This window comes from Dipodomys merriami, unplaced genomic scaffold (genome assembly GCF_024711535.1).
Source record: "Dipodomys merriami isolate MVZ:Mamm:240054 unplaced genomic scaffold, mDipMer1.0.p SCAF_31, whole genome shotgun sequence".
Classification (NCBI taxonomy): Eukaryota; Metazoa; Chordata; class Mammalia; order Rodentia; family Heteromyidae; genus Dipodomys; species Dipodomys merriami.
Genome location: NW_027204604.1, coordinates 1045050 through 1061827, shown reverse-complemented (window position 1 = coordinate 1061827; position 16778 = coordinate 1045050). Strand labels below are relative to the sequence as shown.

General features: G+C 40.3%; 1 protein-coding gene across 3 annotated transcripts in view; it reads left to right on the top strand.

Annotated features, from left to right (window-relative positions):
* Window positions 1–16778, top strand: part of Tgfb2 (transforming growth factor beta 2) — an 88437-nt gene that overhangs the window by 11325 nt on the left and 60334 nt on the right. For 2 of the 3 annotated variants that reach the window (XM_070041478.1, XM_070041480.1), the window contains exon 2: window positions 6137–6220. The exons of the other annotated variant lie outside the window; for it this stretch is intronic. In XM_070041478.1, the coding sequence (XP_069897579.1) occupies window positions 6137–6220 (84 nt within the window). The remainder of the gene's footprint in view (window positions 1–6136; window positions 6221–16778) is intronic. 3 annotated transcript variants of the gene reach the window in all.

The following is a 16778-nucleotide window of genomic DNA, read 5'->3' as shown; positions in this document are numbered from 1 at the left end:
ATAGGAGTGGCCTTGTGGAGTTGTTTGTTTCAGAGAATTCTGTAGCATCTTTCCAGGCTCATGAAAGGAAAAGGAAAGTGCTGTGATTTAGATCTTGGCTCTGTTCGTCTGGCTTTCTCTCTAACCCACAGCACACTGACAAATACCACATCTCTCTTGACAAGCTAGTTTACAGATAACCATTCATTCATAACTTTAGGCTGTGTTAAGAGCCTTATTTGTTACTTCATCTTCTGAACAAGAATGCAGAGTTTAGTTCTGAGAAAGATACAAGTCAAGAACTCTTTGCAAATCTTCCTACCTGAAAAAGGAGTTCGTATGGATTTTTAGGAACGTCATAATATTTATTATTCTCAAAGCAAAAATGGGAAGGCACATTCTGAGAAATAGCATTAAATTTTTAAGTTTGGAATTCATTTCGGTGTCTTTGGTATTTGTTCATGTGTACTGCATAGACTAAGATTATAACAGATTATTCTGTCTACTCCAGATTCCTTCCATTTGGGGGGGCTCTTTTGTTTATACGACCATTTCCTTGTCCACGGGCTTGCCTTTTTATTCACTTCTGCTCTGACATTAGAGCAACACCACTAGAATAATTTCTGTTCTTTTATAATGAACTCTTGTTGCTAAGCTGCTGGCTCAGAAAGTCATAAAAAAAGGTGACTAATTTTTCTGGTTCTACTTTAGAAGGGAAACGAACTCATCACAGACAGAGGACATTTGTTTGCAGAAGAGGGAGATTTGCTGAAGGAACTATCCCTTTGGAAAACTCTTAGGATTTTCTGATTCCTCACCACTAGACCACCAAGGAGCTAGGCCAAAGGCTTTCTATTATCCAATCTTTTATATTTAGGCACATTTTAGCATTCAGGCTCTGCAGGTTAAGGACAGAGACAGAGAAAGGAAAGGCCTTGTGAAATCCTAACTTTTGCCTGGAAGTGGCCAGACAGAGCCAAAGTTGAATAATAGCTATTGCCTGAGGTGCTATATGGTCTCACCTTTAGAGTTGTCTTTTAAGTTCCATAATACTAGTTTGCTGCCTTTTGTTTCCACCTGAGACATCTTGAGTCATTGTGTTTTAAGTCACATTGGTTTGATAAAGTCCTTTGGTCACTCATTTGAAGCTCTTTATACTATTAAGCCTTAGATTGTTAAATGACTTGTCACTGGTTAGATCCATGAATTGCTACTTTTTATTCCTACTAACCTTGTACTTTTCTTCTCCATGGATTGAGGTGATGTGTGATAGTTTGTGTTAGAAACATTTCAAAAGAATTTCACTGTCAGAAAAGTATCACCATCAGTAATGAATAGTATGTATAAAATTATATCTAGTTTCATAAATTCTTTGTCCAAGTACTTAGATTCTAGAAAGGTCTTAAGGCAAGCTGATCCTAGATCATTATATATTTGGACCAGTTTTCCTTCTCAATAGCAGTTATGGTAATTCTCTAAAAAGAGTAGAAATTCATTATAATTCCCCATTGGGAGAAAATGACAGTATTCACTTATAGAGTTATAGTCACAAGAGCAGTAAATTACATGTCTGTGTGAAGAGGTAGGGAAGATTGGGTTAGGAGCTAATTTGACTCAAATCTTATTGAGAATTTTTAATGTCAGTAAACATTATTCATTGTTTCTAGATTTTTTAAAAAATCACCTGTGTGAGGATCATATGACATTCTTAGACAGGTGCAAGGTTTCTAGAGCCCACCTTAAAAGAAAAATCTAGATAATGGAGGAGACAAAGGTTTGGGAAGAAATTCTTTTGTATGGTAAAGTTCGAGAACCACTGATCCAGATCTTTGTGACTTATAATTTTTATAACCTTTCTTTTTTTTTCTCTTTTTCAGTGCTGGTCCTGGGGCTTGAGCTCAGGGCCTGGCACTGTTCTTGAGCTTTTATGCATAATGGTAGTGGCTCTACTCTTTGAGACACAGCTCCCTTTCCTTTTGGTAGTTAACTGGAGATAAGATTCTCATGGACCTTCCTGTCTGGACATTCCTACCTGGGCTGGCTTCAAACCACAATCCTCAGAACTCAGCCTCATGAAGAACTAGAATTACAAGTGTGCTTGGCATCATCAACCATTTTATACAAAACTTCACTTGACCAAAAGCAATCCAACCAGTGGGTCAAGAAAAATAACCTCATTGGTTGTAATTGGTTTGTTTCTTAACTGTGTCATTACAGGTTAAAAAATAAAACCTAGTACTTTTAGGGTTCACATTATAGTTGTTTAATTATATTAGAAGTCACCTCATTGTCCAAAAAGAAATTACTCTTTACCTGACTTATGTAACTGTAACCCCTCTGTATATCATCTTTATAATAATTTTAAAAATTTGAAAAAAGAACAAAGAAAAGAAATCAATTATGCATAATTTTTAATTATAGCACTATTTCTGTCTCATGAACTGTATCACCCATAGTCACCCTTTCAAAATTCTTATGCATCCCTCCTCTACCCATCCCTTCCCTCACTCTTAATTTTGTAGGATACACACTGAATTCTTGACTGCATTCTCTCCATTTCTCCTCTTTATTTATCCTTCCCTTTCCCCTTGACCCATCCTACCCCTTTCAAGTACCCATTTCCTGGTGTTTATTTTGTTGAACCTTGACTTTGCCTTTCTAAGAGATTACAGTTAATTTTCCCTTGAATATACCATACTTTGGTTAATGTGTTTGTGCACACTTCATTCCACCCAATGTAAGTCTATAAGATAACTCTAGCTTCCACATATAGGGTAAAACATGGATCCTCTGTCTCTCTGGGTCTGACTTACTTCACTTAATGTAATTTTTTAAGTCTTTCTATCTCTTTACAAAAAGTACAATATCATTTTTTCTAATGGATGAGTAAAATTCCATTGTGTACATATACCACTTTTTCTTGATTCATTCATCCATTGAGGGGCATCTGGGCTGATTCCATAGCTTGGCCATGGTGAATAGTGCTGCAATAAACATGGTTGTACTGGTGGCTTTACTATAACCAGGTCTGTAATCTTTTGAATAAATGCCCAGGAATGCAATTGTTGGATCATAGAGTGTACCACAACATACACTGGCCTGAAGAAGGTGCTGTTTCCCAGGAAAAGGACTTAAATCCACCCCCGTTCCCTTCCACCCCCAAGAAGTGCATTGAGCCATAGTTGAGAGAAACAGCATTGTGAACCAAGCAACTCACTCTGCATTCTCTGACTCTAGTTACATTCTTTGAGATTTGATTCAGGATAAATTTCAACATCTTTTTTTAAAGGTCAGATATGAATGAGAAAACTTTGTTTGACTTATAAATCTTGTGATAAACAGTTTTTACCCAGTGTAGCTTCCTGCCTTTTGTGATTAGTTTTTGAGAGAGAGAGAGAGTTTTCTCTTATAGCAGACTGTAGTGAAAGCTCTAAAAATAAACAGTATGGATGCTTATTGGAGGCAACATATGGGAGCTGATGGAAGCAGGAATCAACATATGGAGACAATCTTGACAGCTACCCTGCTCATGGAAACACTGGTACTGGGCCTCTGGCTTCCATGCCACATTGTCCATGCAGAGCATATATCTCAATTAAAGAACATTCCAGCCAGTGCCAGTGGCTCAGGCCTATAGTCCTATCTATTTAACAGGCTGAGATGTGAGGATCTCAGTTCAAAGCCAACCTGGGAGGGGAAAGTCTATGAGACTCATCTCCAATTAACTGCCAAAAAAGCCAGATATATAGCTGTAAAAGCTAAGGGACAATGTGTTGGGGGGAGGTGTTTAAATCTTGATATACCTTGTAGGGGCTGGAGGATCACTTGAGACATTTCTGTGCAGATTTTATGTAAGCCACTGTTGGTAAAGGTGTTGGAAATGAATTTTTAGGAAATGATGCATCAGAGTGAATAAATAACCTCTACCACCATTAGGCGATCCTGGTTCCTGAAGCCAGACTATGTGAAAAGAGCCCACTCCCCTGAGACCCTTCTGAGACATCACTCAGAGTGACAAATGGCTTGTTATGAATTCACATCAGAGGAGGGGCTGGAGAGCTACTGTTTGTGACTTTCTTCTTCTTCTTCTTCTTTTTTTAAACGTGAATGCTACCACTTTCTGTAACTACAGCAACTTTGAGAATTGTACCTTACTGGAAATCACCAGCAGGTATTTGATTGTGTCCTTCCTCCTGCCCTTAAGCCTGTCTTTGGCTTTGTCCAGGTTGGGGGTGGGGGTGGGGCAGCTGGCTCAGACTTTCTAAGTTTGTTCCTTCAATAGATGGGTGCTCCAGGTTTCTGCCCCATGGGGGGAGAAAAGGATGTTTCAGCCACAAACCAATTCATTCTGCTGTTTCAATGTCAAAATTAAAGGAAACTTATATATATAAAAAAAAAAAGCTAAGGGACAGAGCACCTAGGCTCTGAGTTCAAGCCCCAGTATTGGTACAAAAATAATTCTGTCTAGAAAATATATAATGTTCTTTCTAGAAGGTATAATCCACACATGTGTGAGACTATATGTGTGGGATTTTGTTAGTAGGTTCAATGTTGAAGATGGTAAGTTACAGGATATGGGGAAAGCTGTTATCCATTTTTAAAATTGAATGGTAATAGGCAAAAGCCTGGCAAAAAAAAAAATTGGAAGCCGGGTGCTGACAGCTCATGGCTGTAATCTTACTACTTAGGAGGCTGAGATCTGAGGATCGAGGTTCAAAGCCAGCCTGGGCAGGAAAGTCCACGAAACTCTTATCTCCAATACACCATTAGAAAACCAGAAGTGTCGCTGTGGCTCAAGTGGTAGAGTGCTAGCCTCGAGCTGAAGAGCTGAGGGACAGCGCCCAGGCCAAGAGTTCAAGCCCTATGGCTGACCCTCCCCCCCCAAAAAATTGAGAAGGTTTATTCAGGTTTGAATGGTGGCAATGTTACCATTCTGGGTAAAATAGAACTTGTGCTAGATTCAAAATGTATGCATGGAGCTAGGAAAGAATTGTATCATGCTGGGCTTGGGATGTAGTCAGTGCTCATTTTTATCATCACTGTCAGATAACAAATATGATTGCATTCATCCATCACCTTTTAAATATAACATTTTAGTTTGATTATAGATAAACTGTGTTTCATCTTGTAGATACAGAGGTTTGAGTAAATTCAGATTCCCAAATTCAAGGAAGATCAGTGATTTAATGTCCACATGTATGATAATCCTTCCGAAGATACTAAGGTCTTTAAATATTCAGAAATCCCTTAGACTATTTATTTATTTATGTATTTACTAACTTACTTACTTAATTTGTGCTGGCACTGGGGCTTTAATTCAAGTTCAAGGCCCTCAAGTTTTCATTTGGCTTTTTTTGCTTAAGGCTGGTGTTCTACCGTTTGTATCATTTCTCTATTTCTGACTTTTTGCTGGTTAAGTAAAGATGAGTCTCAGACTTTTTTTTGCAATTCTCAGATCTCAGCTTCCTGAGTAACTGAATGCATGGCCCAGGCTATATTTTTTGTAGTATTTTTTTTTCTCTAAGAATAAGGTAGGCAATGTCAAAATTGCTTGCGGTTACTTTAAAGAAAATGAAATCCAAGATTTCTGGATAGTCTTACTCTTGGGCAAAAGATAAATTAAATGAATGGATTTTAAAGAGCTCTAGCTCTTGAAACTGTCGCAAAGCAGCTCCAAACCAATACAGTTTGTGTTTTTGACTCATTCAAGAGAGAGTTTTCATAATGCAGTTTACAAATGCTGACAGGTGGTTTCAAGAACTGAAATCCAGGCCAGCCAAATGAGAACTCAATATTTTTTTTTCCTTAACCAGTAGGCTGTCTTGTCAAAGGATTCCAATTCATCTTTAGTACATTCTAAGATATTTATTTCCCCATTTGAGGATGTAAGTTGTACACTATGACTTTAGTGACAGAGCATGTGGAAGGAGAAACTGAATTTGGGAGTCTGACTGCCAGGAGATGTGGGCTCAGCCCCCTCCATGGATTCTGAGCGTTGAGCCCCCTGATTTGGGTAGCAGGGATTTTATATTCTGGGGGAGGGGGTGGATGATAAGGACATTCATGAGTCTCTCTTCAACTTTGAATCTTTGTATAGTTCTGTGCCAGGCCTCTCTTCAGTAAAATAGCTAATGACTGTGCTTTTTAAAACTCCTAGCTGTCTGCCCAGTTGTTACAACACCTTCTGGCTCTGTGGGCAGCTTGTGCACCAGACAGTCCCAGGTGCTCTGTGGGTACCTTGGTGAGTACACTCATCCACTTTATTCCTCCTTTGACATGGTGCTATCAAGTCCTTCTTTATTATCTGTCTTCAGGGGAGAATTCATCAGAGGCAAGATAGGATTTGGCAATGCAGCCTGGTAGCTCAGCCATCATGATTGTTCTAGAAATGTTCAGATTGGAGTTTCATGAGGAAAAAAAATTGTTGAGTAGTTTGGAAGTTAATACTATGACTTGATAGCATAATGATTTGTGGGTGTAAGACAGGTGTTCTACAGTCACAGAGATTTTTAAATGGTGAACTTCTGACCACCATGGCAGATAACTCTTTGGAAGGTTCAACAGTATAACTTGAATATAAAAGGAAGGTCCCTTTTTTTTATATCTTCTTTGTATCTGTGTGACTGTTCCAGATACAAAGTAGTTGCTTAATTAATGTTTTATCCTTGTATAGATACTTGTTGATTGATTGATTGATTATATCTTTAAGTGGTTATAAAAAGGGGTTTCAAATTCCACATGTCAGTTTACGAGTTCAATCCATCTTGATCAATATCATCCCTTTCATCATTCTACCCCGTTTCTTCCAACTCCACTCAGCACCTCCATTTTCCAAGTTCCATTAATGTTTCTTGAACCAAAGTTTAAAAAAAGTTAAAAAAAAGATTTCTCTCTCCTTTGAGTTCCAAAGGGAGGTCTGTGAGCAAGTCCTGGTGAAGCCATTATTTGCGAGCTTCATATAACATGTCTGTATTACATGATAAAATGCATTGTCAGGTTAGATCTTCAGCCCAGTTAGCTAACTGGGCCTGGGAGCTTGCCATTTGCTCAAACCACCTTCCCCTGACCTCCCAAACCCAGTACAAGCTCCTCAGAGACAAGACTATGTATTAGACTGTGGAGCACTGAAGACAGAGGTTTCTTCTGCTTTCTGCTTGGGACCATAAATCAATTCCACCACCATATTTAGAATGCCTATTGAATGCTGGGCAATGGATCCACAGCACAGAATAGGACTTGAGTGATCCTAGCACTTAAGGAAATCTCCAGCTAAATTGTTCCCAAATCATACTCAGGAAGAAAAGAAACACACATAATCCTAGTATTGGCATGGATTTTGAGGTCCCTGATGAGGCTTGGCTATGTACTAGATAGGGACAGGGAGATGGTTTTACTGTCCCAGGAGAAGCCTGCTTCACTGGATATACTTATTTTGTAACTCTTCATGCCTAACTCTGCTTCTTAGGAATCAGTACAGTTTTTTTTTGACAGTGGCCGAAAATGGAGTCTCTCTCACAAAAGACTTAAAAAAAAATCGACCTACCAGAATCAATTGATAGCATGCATTAATTTTAGTACAGAAGCCCTCAAAGTGGCTAGACACTGATATATAAATGAAAAGAATGAAAGTTCAATCCATGCTTGTAAAGCTCTGCTTAGGTTTTTAAGCTCTGAATTTTTATTTTCTTTCATGCCCTAAACCAAGGGTTCAACATCTGTTTACTCATGGACTGATTGTTTGGAAAGGAAAAGAGAAGGGAAAAAACAGAAGTGAAAGGTTTGTCCCTGGCACCTATGACACATATCCTGCTCCTGCACACATTGGTTGGTCAGGAAATGACCATCCCACCAGGCACCAGAGCAAGAGGCTGAGATCTGAGAATCAAAGTTTAAAGCTTAATTCTACCCGAGGGGGAAAGGGAGAAAGTCTGTGAGACTCTAGCTAACCACTCAAACAGCTCCAGAAGTAGAGCTTTTGCTCAAGTGGTATAACACCAGTTTTGTGTGAAAAAGTGAAGAAACAGCATCTGGGCCCTGAGTTCAATACACACACACACACACACACACACACACACACACACACACACACACACACACACACACACACACACACACACACACACACACACACACACACACACACACACACACACACACACGAATTAATTAATTAAAAAGCAGGGGCTGGGAAGGCGGCTCAGTGGTAGAGCACTTGCCTTGCATGCATGAGGCCCTGGGTTTGATTCCTCAGCACCACATAAGCAAAATGCCGGAAGTGGCGCTGTGGCTCAAGTGGTAGAGCGCTAGCCTTGAGCTGAAGAGCTGAGGGACAGCTACCAGGCCCAGAGTTCAGGCCCCACAACCAGACCAAAAAAAAAAAAAAAAAAAAGCAAACCTTAATGACGTCTCCATTTTCTTCAGGAAGTTGTGGTGGTTTAGAAAGGTAAATGTCTTGTTCTTGTCATAGAATTGACCCACAATGATGAGCTCAACACCTGAATTCAGGTGTCACCCAAATGTTTTCCATCCTGTCATGTAGACCCCAAACTTGCTTACCCTTTCATTGCTTTCCAGCCCTTTCCCCTCACTCCCCCTTTTTCTTTGGTTGGTCGTGGGGCTTGAGCTCTGGGCCTGGGCACTGTCCCTCAGCTCTTCAGCTCAAGGTGAACGCTCTACCACTTGAGCCACATTGACACTTCTGGTTGGAGATAAGAGTCTTACAGACTTTCCTGCCTGGGCTGGCTTTGAACCGCGATCCTGAGATCTCATCCTCCTGAGTAGCTAGGATTACAGGCATGAGCCACAGGCGCCTGGCCCCTTTTCCCTTTTAACTTCCATGCCTATAATTTGGACCAAGTTTCTTCTTATCCTTCCCTTCCTCCCATAGTAATGTTAAGAGGCCTTTCCTCTTTTTTCTTCTCAGACACTCCCTTTTGCTTAGGGTTGTTTCCCATCACTTAATTTCTGCAAGCTTCCCTTTTTCTTTGGCAGATAAACACTGGAAACCCAGAAACCCATCCCACTCTTCTGCATGTCTGAGAAAATCAGGAGCATCTTGGAGAGTGTGGATGGAACTGAGGCACAAGCTCCATGTGAGCTCCCTGCACTTGAGGGCTCTTCCATCCCTCCTTCAGCTGATAGGACTGTGGGAAAAGTCTGCAGACCCCTCTCTGACCTTCCATGCAAGACAAGACGACTGAGCAGTGGGGCTCTGTGGGTTTTTTTTTTTTTGGTCTCTGTTCTTAGAAATAGTAATTGCATAAAAATGTAAGTGAGCAAATGCCAGGGGGCCAGAGTCCAGGGCCAGGGTAAATTTCTCCATGCTGAACACGATTCTGAACACTCGTTAAGTGGAGTCACTCAGTCCAGGCAGCTCGACGGCCATCCATGTCACCTTGTGTGAACCATTTTCCATTCCAAGGGGGTACAGGCAGTGGCTGGAGGCAGGTTTGGGCCTGTGGTGCCTCGTGCATCTCTCATTCATTCTCTAACCTGAGTGTTGGTGACAATGGTGTGTGTTCTGACACAGATGAAGGGACCTGTGACTCGGATGCTCCAACAGCTTTAAATAAAATAACCTGGGAAATGAAAGTAGTCATTCCTTACAGACATGTGGTTGCAGATTTTTTTTCTTTTCCTTTTAAGTTAATAATCCCATAAAATTAACAATAGCATCATCAACAATAGTAATGGTAAATGAGGTTAACCTGCCTGATACACAATTCAAAAATCCTGAAGGGTGGATGACTGGAGTTGTGTTCCAAGTAATAGAGCAACTGCCTAGCAAATGCAGTGCCCTGGGTTCAATTCCCAGTAAGACCAAGAAAAATAAAAAGTGCAGGAAGGAAGGAAGGGAGGGAGAAAGGAATTCAAAGCAAGAGAGGCAACTTGTATGAATGAATAGATTAATAGTCCCAAGGACAAATCCAGTGTTTAAAGTATTTACCAAGCAAAAGACTTATTATTATTATTAATTAATTAATTTTTTTTTGTCGGTCATGGGGCTTGAACTCTGAGTCTGGGAGCTGTCCCTCAGCTCTTCAGCTTAAGGCTAGTGCTCTGCCATTTGAGCCACAGCGCCACTTCTGGTTTTCTGAGTGGTTTATTGGAGATAAGTGTCTCCTGGACTTTCCTGCCCTGGCTGGCTTGGAACCATGATCCTCAGATCTCAGCCTCCTGAGTAGCTAGGATTATAGGCGTGAGCCACTAGTGCCCAGCCTGCAAAAGGCTTTTAAGTAGGCCAATTGCAATTTAAAGATGGCATTTAAAGCATGACCTATATTTGCATCCCCTGGACATCTTTAAAGGAGATTTCCAGGCCCTGTTTTCAGCCTGCTAAGTGGGCAGGCAGGATGGGGAAGCTGGGGAGTTGGCATTATCTCAATAGACCTTGCTGATGCTCTTGACCTCAGCCTGGTGTGCAGCTGTTGGAAGCAGCCGCTGCTTTGATTACCCAGATCTGTTGATTCACAGATGGTCCATTCAGAGAGACCGAGGAGATTCCAATCCAGCGGGACCTCTGTTTGATCAGCTGATGTTGCAAGCACAGGATCCTGAATCCACAGCCCTGGCTGATTTTTTCCCTGTGTGTCTCATTTTTCTGTATATACCAACATGGTGTGGACCTGTTACTCAGTGTCACACAAATTCCCTACTCACTTTCCACCACTGAGGAGTGCTATGGGGTGTTCAAGGAATTAAAATAATGATGAGGAGCATGTGTTAGGTGCCCATCTTGGAATCATGTGCAGGAATGAGTTCCTTCACTCAAGTGCCTTCAGAAAGCAACTATGGAGTATGACAGGGGATTGATTAGTTGTTGATGCTGTGGATTCTATCTATCTATCTATCTATCTATCTATCTATCTATCTATCTATCTATCTATCTGTCTGTCTGTCTGTCTGTCTGTCTGTCTGTCTGTCTGTCTGTCTGTCTGTCTGTCTGTCTGTCTGTCTATCTATCTATCTATCTATCTATCTATCTATGCATGCCAGTAACCAGAGTTTGAATTCAGGACCTCAAGTTGCATGGTTTGGTTTCTTGCACTACCATTTGGGTCATGAATCCAACATTGATTTTTGCTTTTATTTTAGAGATAGAATCTCCTACCTTTTCTGCCCATGCTGGCTTCAAATGTTGATCTTCCAAGTTTCAACCTTCCTAGTAGCTAGGATTATAGGAGTGAGGCACTGGCTTTTGGCTCTTGGTGGTGTTTTGAGACAATGTCTGGCCTAGAAGCCCATGATTCTCCTTCCTCTGCATCTCAAGTGCTCGGAATACAGCCAGACACTACCACATGGAGAAGGGGAGTTTTAAATGAATATTCAATGCATGTGTGACACTTATTATATAATGTATAAGTTCGTATATACTTCCCCCAAGGCAATGTTTAGTCAAAGCATTGCCATCTTTTTTATGGCCTGAATCCCGTTCCGACACATTCCATAGGTTTAGGAACTAGCCGACAATGGAATGTAAACTCTATCATCTCAGCCAAACTCAGCCTTTCTTTTTCCAAATGATGTTTTTCTTGAGCAGAAATATTAGCACGTGGGAATCTGACTGTAGTATTAAAAAGTAAATTTAGTGATAAGTTACTTGATATTTGATTTGTGCCACTCTGTGTCTCCTGGTATTCTGATGTGATTTCTGACCTGCTGGCACTTTGAATCCCACCAGATAATAATGAACATTCTGTAACTACTATAATTTTTTCAGGGGGCAATCCATGTATTATTATATCCTACTATATCTGGTTCTCTTGTATGTTAGCACCACTAAATAACTTCTGTAGCTATTGAAGTATGAGAAGAATGACCAAGTTCATTTCTCACCAAAGCTTCAAACATCTCTACATCATGTAATTAGAAAATAAATGCCAACTGTATACAAAACTCAAGAAAAGACCAAGGTCAAGAGAAGGCATCCTTCTGAGATACTCATTTACTCAATAGTATTTATTGAATGTCTGCTTGTATCAGGCATTGATACGAGCCACAACTGATACCCCCAGTGAAGATAAAAGAAAAGATCTTTTTTTTTTGGAAGGGGGGCTTACTTCCTGGTGAAGGAAGATAGACAATGAAAAATAAAGACACATGATAGAACGGTTATAGGAAGGATAAGTAGAATGAGCTGAAGCGATAGGATAGGTAAATGGAGATCTTCAATAAACAGGAAAGGTGGTGGGTATCTTTAAGAAGATGGCATTTAAGCAGAGGTGAGATCAGAGTGGTTGTTTGCATGGAAAGAACATTTCTGGCAATGGGAACCACTAGGCTGTTCTAGACATGTTCTAGGATTATTAAAAAGTGTCTCAGGAAATGAGATTAGAAAGATAATGGTAGGATAAGGCTATAATCCTCATATCCTGAAGGCTGAGGCAGAAAGGTCACAAGTTTGAGGCCAATCTGGGAAACATAGTGAAATCTTGGGTCAACTAATTGCTTTCATTCCCCAATCCCCATAAATATAATGAGGGAGGGTTCCTGTGGGTATTGTGGGTCATCTAAGATCTGTGGCTTTTCCTTTGAATACAATGGGAAGACCATTGATTTTTCACCAAAAGTCTACTTTGGCTGTTGAGAATGGAGTATAGGGTGGCCAAAGGAAGAGTGAAGAGGTCTTTGTAAGGCATTGGCATGGAACTTGTTCTTTTTAGCAAGTAGTTGGTAGGTCCTTTATATCATTTTTTGTTTGGCTGCTTTTAAATAGTTATTGGCAACTCACCTCCTTCCACCATAGCAGGAAGTTAGCTCTGTATCCTTCTATACGTTCAAATAACCCTCTAGGCCTTCTGTCTTGTGCTGAAAAGTGTACAGTGACAGCTGGTAACATTTGTATTTGCTGTGATGCCTAGTAACAGCCCTCTTGTCCACTGTGACCAGGAACTCATAACATTGAAATCATAGGTGACCACACACTTTGGACTACAAGAATGATAGACTACCTTTCTCTGTGGGAAGCAGAAAGTCTGAATTTAATCGGGATCTGTCCAGCTGTGCCTAGTGTATGAGGGTGAGGGTGAGGGTGAGGGTTAGGGTGAGGGTGAGGGTTAGGATGTGGATTAGGGTTAGGATTAGGGTTAGGGTGAGGGCTAATGTGAGGGTGAGGATTAGGGTAAGTGTTTGGGTGAGTTTTAGGTTATAGAAGTACTTCCCCACCCCACAAACGCTGCAATGAAGTCATAAGCCAAGGAATTTGTGAAACTATGTCTCTTATCAGTCAAAGAAATTTCTATTGGACCAGAGTTTGCTTTCTAATTCTTAAAGTTTTGAACAATAAGACTTTATACTGGAATGTTGATTCTACTCTTTCGTCCAACTGTACAAGAAATTTCAACTGACTGTATGGGGTGCCAGGTGATAGATACAGGATTATAGAATAGACCCTCATATGGATGGAGGCCACAACTTGATCAGGAAGTCAAGCAGACTAAAACCAATCAAACAAAAACAAAATGTCAACACCGTGTGGTTGATTATAAGTAAGACATCGCAGAAGCCAAAAGAATTGCTTAACTTGGCCTATAGAGGTGAAGGAAGTCGTCTTAGGGGAGATGATATTTTCTGCTTCAAAGATAACCTTTGAGATTGTAGTCTCTTGACCAAGCAGCAATAGGAAGCTATTTTATGTGTTCTGGAAGGAGAAGATTTGTCCTTTCATGGTGTGAGCTCATATGACTATCATCTTCATGCATCATGAAACTGCAAGGAAAGTTTAATGTAGTCTTTTTCTTTTTAAGATGTGTTTCTATAAGAGAACTCTTTTTTGTTGTTGTTGCTAATACATGTGTGTTGATACTAGGCCTTGAACTCAGGGCCTGAATATTGTCCCTTAGCTGGCACTCTGCCACTTGAACCATAGCTCCACTTCCAGCTTTTTGGTGGTTTAATTGGAGATAAAAGTCCCATGGACTTCTGTTTCCCACGCTGGTAGCAAACCACTATCCTTAGAGCTCAGCCACTTGAGTAGCTAGGTTTATAGGTTTATAGGCACCCAGCCAAGAGAACTCTTTTCAAATATTCAGAATGAAGATAGGACTGTGTGTCAAGTTTATTATTTATTTAAAGTTGATACATTCAGAAGACATACTTGGCCTTTATATAATAAAGTTATGTGGAGTGATGTGCTGTGGCACATGGAACTCTGAAGTATCTCATGGTTTTATAAATTCAAGGTCTCTCTCATTCATCATGGTGGGGACCTTGCATGTTGACTGAGCTCTGGAGAGTGTTCTTTTGGAATCCAGGCCAACGGAACATCCTCTAATTTGGTCATAGTGATCCATGGTAGAACCACAAAATATGAAAAAACAAGGCATATGGCAATGCCTGATGTTAACAGAGTCAGAAGACAACACAGAGCGAAGGTAGCCAATTTTGAGAAAATGATGCAGTGTACTAAAGGTTAGGTGGAAGAGTTGGGGAAAATTGTCAAATTGTATCCATGTTAAAACACTTTCAAGTTGGTCACTGGTGGTTCATACTTATTATCCTAAGTACTGAGGATCTCAGATCCCAAAGCCAGCCCAGGCAAGAAAGTCTGTGACTCTTTTCTCTAATTAACCACCAGAAAGCCAAAAAGTAGAGCTAGGGCTCAAATGGTAAAGCAAAAAAAACTAAAGCAAAAAAAACTAAGGTAACCAGACCTTGAGTTCAAGGCTGAATACCAGCACCACCACAAAGATGAAAGTCCTTTCAATATTTTGGGTTGAGACATGATTAGGTTCACACTGTTGGTTTATCTGCAGGATTATAGGACACTTTATAATGGAAATTTGCTAAAGACATAGGAAGTTGGCTCTTTAGGACAGACACAGAAATTATTTCCCTCCAGTTTTATAAATGACTTGTCCTCTCAATCCAGACCAGTTCATCTAGTATCACAGGGCCAATTGGAAGTACCGAGTTTCTGAAGCAAGACCTGATGTGTTATATGACATTGTTATGTGATGTATGTATGTCAGGGAAAGACTGAAATATGAGCTTTCTCCCAAGACAATCAGGGACATTCCTTAGCTTCCAGGCCCCGGACTGCTACCTTGGTTCTAACAGGCCCAGCAGTATCTGGTAGATGTTGTCCACAGTAAGCATTCAGGCTAAGTTTCTGTGAGAGTATGTCTCTAGGTGCTATTTCATAGAGCATGGTTTTGCTGCTGTTTCTCTCTTTCCTGTGAGTTCTACGTCAACTTCAACATTATGTATTATGTCACTTCCGTGCAGTTGCTATAACCCAAACCTTGGTCCTGAGCATGACCCATCAACGAGACCATTTAGTTATCCTCCTACCTATTGGATCCAGTGGGCAAATTGGAAAGAACCTTTGGCTGGCACAGCTGTATCTGCTGTCTGACCCTCAACTCCGTGACAGCTGTCTGTTCTGACAGCCCCTAAGCCTGCAAGGTAGCACGCTGCTTGCAAGTTCATAAATAATCATCTCCATAGCCTATTCTTAGTAGCAACAGATGCTAAGCTTTTCCTGCCTGCTCTCGGGGTCAGTAGTGGGAAAGAGAAGACAAAAATGAAAGCATTGTTTTGCACATGGCTGGACATCTGTATTTCTGAATTGCCCTGTTGTGTGTATGATGCAATTGCTGGAACTGTTTTGCTGAATGTGAACTTTGTCCACCAACTGGAGTCTAAATTGGTTTTGGATCCTTCTGAAATCTAAATGGTCAGACCATATTTTTCTAATATTCAGTTGGGTTGTATCTTTGCTCTGAAGTAGAACTGACTGAATGTGCATTCACATCAGCAGCAGGGGTTGCTTCTTTATTTTTCCTTGTCTATGTTGCTGTTTTCCCAAGTTTGCTAAGTACTTTATCCATTGTCCATATTTGGGATCAAGACACTATGAAAATAGCTCCCTGGAGAAGGGCAGCCACTGTGACTTCAAAGATTGTTAACTCCAGTGTGATTTTTAGGAAAAGAGCAGATTGTCAGAAACCAAATAGGTGAATCACTAGCGACACTTAACCTACCAAGTATGCTGGTCTCATGGCCTACTTGGACTTGGGCTTCAGAAGTCACTTAGGTCCCGAATTGGGAAACTTGCCCTGTCTCAAGGCTGTGGTTTCTTTCTGATAGCTCTGGTACCCAGAGAATCATGCAAAGGAAGCTTCAATGTATTGCTTATGTTACTGATGCTAGAGTCTACCTGCAGGAATTTGGAGGAATTCAATTGGTTTGGAGACTTGACATCTTTAGTTTTAAAAAGCTACCCCATGGATTTTAATGTATAACCAGATATGGGAACCTTGGTTTGAGGGGCATTCATAGCTTTTAATAAAAATATGGTGCTGTCTAGCTATCCATGTTTTATTTTGAGTGATTTTCTGCATGTAGAAAATGTATCCATTTGGACAGGGGTCTTGATGCATGTATTTAATAATAACAAAGAAGAATGGTGAACATCAGTTACTAATGGTTCTATGTGGTCCTAGGCTAATCTCCACATAAGCGTGAACACTACTAGTATTCTCAATTTTATAGATAAGGATACTGAGCCTTATAGATACTACATGTAATTTCTAGAGGCTCATACAGTGATTAAGTGGCAGAGCCAGACTTGAATTTGGTCTGTTTGACTCCAAAGTTCATCCTAGTAATCAATTTTCTAAAAGGAGAAACTTAAAATTTAAATGAAAATATATTTGAAGGGATGAGATGTTCAAAAAGGAAAAGTTATTGAGTGTAAACCTTATATATTTGTATATATTAGCAAAGGAAAAAAGATATATTTGAATCTTTTTTCTTTTAAATATCATATTTTCCTCCTGAAAACCTATGGAAATTAA